The sequence below is a fragment of the Sinocyclocheilus anshuiensis genome, unplaced genomic scaffold, assembly GCF_001515605.1.
Source record: "Sinocyclocheilus anshuiensis isolate Anshui unplaced genomic scaffold, SAMN03320099.WGS_v1.1 scaffold1896, whole genome shotgun sequence".
Classification (NCBI taxonomy): Eukaryota; Metazoa; Chordata; class Actinopteri; order Cypriniformes; family Cyprinidae; genus Sinocyclocheilus; species Sinocyclocheilus anshuiensis.
In genome coordinates, this window is record NW_015558694.1 from 99,690 (window position 1) to 103,580 (window position 3,891).

Genomic DNA, 3,891 nt, shown 5'->3' on the forward strand with positions numbered 1-3,891 from the left:
ACTAGTGCTGATCCAGTGCTAACAGACTAGTTTATCCTCACTAGTGCTGATCCAGTGCTAACGGACTAGTTTATCCTGACTAGTGCTGATCCAGTGCTAACGGACTAGTTTATCCTGACTAGTGCTGATCCAGTGCTAACGGACTAGTTTATCCTGACTAGTGCTGATCCAGTGCTAACGGACTAGTTTATCCTGACTAGTGCTGATCCAGTGCTAACGGACTAGTTTATCCTCACTAGTGCTGATCCAGTGCTAACGGACTAGTTTATCCTCACTAGTGCTGATCCAGTGTTAGACTAGTTTATCCTCACTAGTGCTGATCTAGTGCTAACGGACTAGTTTATCCTCACTAGTGCTGATCCAGTGCTAACGGACTAGTTTATCCTGACTAGTGCTGATCCAGTGCTAACAGACTAGTTTATATCATAAAGCAGCTGCGCACTTGACTCCAGCCGTTTGTTAGTGAATACTGTGTCACACGCGTGTGTTTGCCTGCAGCAGTATCTTCTTCAAAGGCAGCACACTGATGATTGTGACACGAGCAGCGGATCTGGGAAACTAAAGTTTGTGTTTGTGTCAGATTCACTAAACCGCACACACGCCAACGGATCCATTTCAGTTAAACCCCGCAGCAGCACAGTGTCATAAACACACGCTGACAGATCTAAACACACAAAACTAACATGTTTATCGTGTGACGGGTGTTTAAAGTGTTTATCCGCCGAGGCCTGAAGCGCGGGAGATAAACACGCACTCACCCGTGATACAGGCGTTCACCGCCGTGGGCTTCTGCGCGGTGACCACGTAGTTGTAGGACATGGCGTTCACTTATATCACGCGAACAGCCAGAAATGAAGAGAACTGGTGTTTAGAGCGAGATATGTAGCATGAATCCGCTGAAGAGCGCTCGGATCAGCAGGATCAGTGTGTGTGTGTGTGTGTGTGTGTGTGTGTGTGTGTGTGTGCGAGAGACAGCGCCGCCTGCGGCCCGGAGGAAACACTGCGCTTCTGCGCCACAGCAGCTAAGTCATTCTATTATTAGTAGTAGTAGTAGTATTAGTATTAGTATTATATTATACTGCTGTGAGCTCAGGGTAGAGTACTGGAAAATTATAATCCGTTACTGATCCCAAATCACATGACAAAAATGTAGATAGTAACGTAATCCGTTACATTACACATTTTAGGTAATATAATCAGATTACTTTTTGATTACTTTTAGGTTACCTTTGTCCTAACTCATTTATCACATTGATAATCTTGATGTACCATATTGATATAAAATGCAAATAAAAAGAAGATATATTAAATTTCTTGCAATTAACATATGCACATTGTGTCAAGGTTTCCCAAACTGCAGGAGGTTTGTGAATTTAATGAAAAACTAATTCAATTATAAAAATGTAAAATTAAAAGAAATCATGTTAAAATAACAACAATCAAAATAAAACACTTACTAAAAAATGTTTAATTTGTTTGCCTGCATGTCATGTGACATCAGAGAACTGTGAACATGCAAATGTGTTACTTAATTATTAACTTATTACCTTCAAATCTCAGGGGGACTTGAAATTAATATATTAGGTGAAAGAGATTCAGCTGAGAAAAAACCGTCTGGGAATCTCTGAATTAAATGAGAAATAACGGTTGAAAGAAAAAAAAACCCTTCCAAAGACACAGTAATAATACATGGTTAAATAACCCACTGAGTGATCATTCAAATAAACATAAATGTGTTCATCAGTAGGTGATGCAGTGTTGAATTGTTGAGAAAACACTTGAAACTGACATGATTTCTGTAAACGAAGAACTTTCAAAGAAAATTAAACCGATGCGACGTGATAAAGTGCGCAAAGCTCGTAGCTGTCAATCATTCGGCGGGTTGTTCCGCGCATGCGCAGTAAGCGTGTCAGGCTCCGCCGATCTGCGGCTGCAGTAAAGTTATTCTGGGCTCTTATAGCACACATCAAATCAATATTTCTGATCGGATCTGGGCGCTCATAACAGCTGTCTGCAGGTATGTGTCCGTGCTGCTCTCAGCATTAATGTTTGCGCGCATGTTGATCTTTATCGAGCGGCTCGTGTTTTAGCTCGCTTCTGTTGAGTTTGACTCCAAATCCTCAGTTTGACGTTCAGCAGAATCCCGTTCCGTTTAAATGAGTCGTTCAGCACCTTATTTCAGGACACACGTGGCTGTCAGGACGTTTCAAGGGGAATATAAACGCGTTTCACCGTGTTTTAGTCACGGATCCTCCTCTCAGGCCTCAAGCTAACGGCTACATGTCAATAAACACCGAAATATGAGCACAGCTCGCGGTGAAGGTGATAAACAGCGACGCGAACACAACCTGGACAAATGCTTATTGATATTAATCAGACAGTAATAGTTCGTCGTTTATTTTCGTTCGTGTTCATGAATTCGTCAGAGCTCGTATTAGTTTCACACACGAACAGAAAAATAATAACAATGAGAAGTAAATCATAAATCCGTGTAACTGTATAAGGCTTATGCTTGTGATGGTGTGACATTCAGATGTCTGAATCTCCTGCACGTGAACACATCAGTGTATGTGTAATTAAAGCACTGTTGACAGAAGATGTGTGATTACAGCTGCTGGAGTAGATGTCAGAAAGGATGGTGTAGTTTGGGTTAGAGGCTTGGATTCATGTGTGAGGCGTGTGAGCACCTGGCTGTGATGTACAGAGGACACTTAGAAGTGAGAGATGTCAGATGTCACACAAACTATCCAGCAAGCTCTGCAGGAACTGAGTTTGAGAGGTTTACAGAAGAGAGTGGATTTAAAGGAGCAGTTCAGCCAAATATGAGCATCTGCTGATCATGTCCTCACCGCACCTTCATCATCATCACAAGAGGACTACACCAGATCGAGCTAAAAAATGTGTATCGTTTCATTTGTGTTTTTCTGAAAATGACCGATCGATTCGCTAGAGAAGACCCTTATTTGTCTGTTAGGGTCATGTTGGATTACTTTAAAGCTGCCTAAATAATGGTGTACGGTGAGCCCCATTCACTTGCATTAGATGGAGAAAAATCCTGAAAGGTTTTCCTACAAAACATTCATTTCTTTTTGCCTGTAGAAAGAAAGTAATATACAGACATCTTGGATAAGTAAATATAGTTTTTGAATAGTTTTTATTTTACTATTATATTGCAATTATATGGATTTCGCCATGAAAATTAAGGCTGGGTTTTGACACAAATTTCACGATTCGACTCGATTCTCATTCACAAGCTTTCGATTCAATATCGATTATTTTGGATATATATCAGGTACAGTACATGCCAACTAATGCTGTAAAATGTACGAGTCAGTTTGTGCTACATTACTATAATATTGAAGGGTTAAAATTAATGAAGTTTTTACAATAATAAAGCTAGTTACATAATAATGTTTCTACTTCAGATTTATGGATTTACTATGGATTTATTCAAACATAAATTAAACATTGAAGTAAAAATGTTAAATGGTGCATATATTAAGCAAAATGCCCCTCTCTACAGTTTATTTTTCTATCTGATTAATGAGATTATGGTCACCGGATATGTTTTTTCTGAGGTAAATGTGGCGTTACGTGACATTGTTTAGAAGCCGTTATATATATAAGCCGGAGGAAACACTGATTGAGAGATTACATGAGACAGGATACGGATTGTAAAGTTGTATTCTTTCTTTTAACTTACCTTCAGATGTTTAGTCATGTTTATTTTGTGCTGAAGCTGGTATTAATGTGGAGGAGATGATCAGTTCACGTCTGTTGATCTGAGGCGCTACAGCGATCTGTCACTCCACATTAAACAGCGCCAAAACGGCATTTATTGTTTAAATACTGCAATACAATCTGAGACTTTGTTTCATATTAAAAGTACCA

General features: G+C 39.7%; 2 protein-coding genes across 4 annotated transcripts in view; one reads left to right on the plus strand and one right to left on the minus strand.

Moving 5' to 3' along the window:
- The window catches only part of LOC107681355 (DNA damage-binding protein 1-like), a 29,730-nt gene extending 28,745 nt beyond the window's left edge, over nucleotides 1-985 (minus strand). The window contains 1 exon segment of the mRNA XM_016477631.1: nucleotides 759-985. Within this exon segment, the coding sequence (XP_016333117.1) occupies nucleotides 759-819 (61 nt within the window). The 5' untranslated portion in view covers nucleotides 820-985.
- Nucleotides 986-1,857: 872 nt separating this feature from the next.
- pdpr (pyruvate dehydrogenase phosphatase regulatory subunit) overlaps nucleotides 1,858-3,891 on the plus strand; it is a 15,418-nt gene continuing 13,384 nt past the window's right edge. For all 3 annotated transcript variants that reach the window (XM_016477634.1, XM_016477633.1, XM_016477635.1), the window contains exon 1: nucleotides 1,858-2,017. The gene's annotated coding sequence lies outside the window, so the exon portion shown is untranslated. The remainder of the gene's footprint in view (nucleotides 2,018-3,891) is intronic.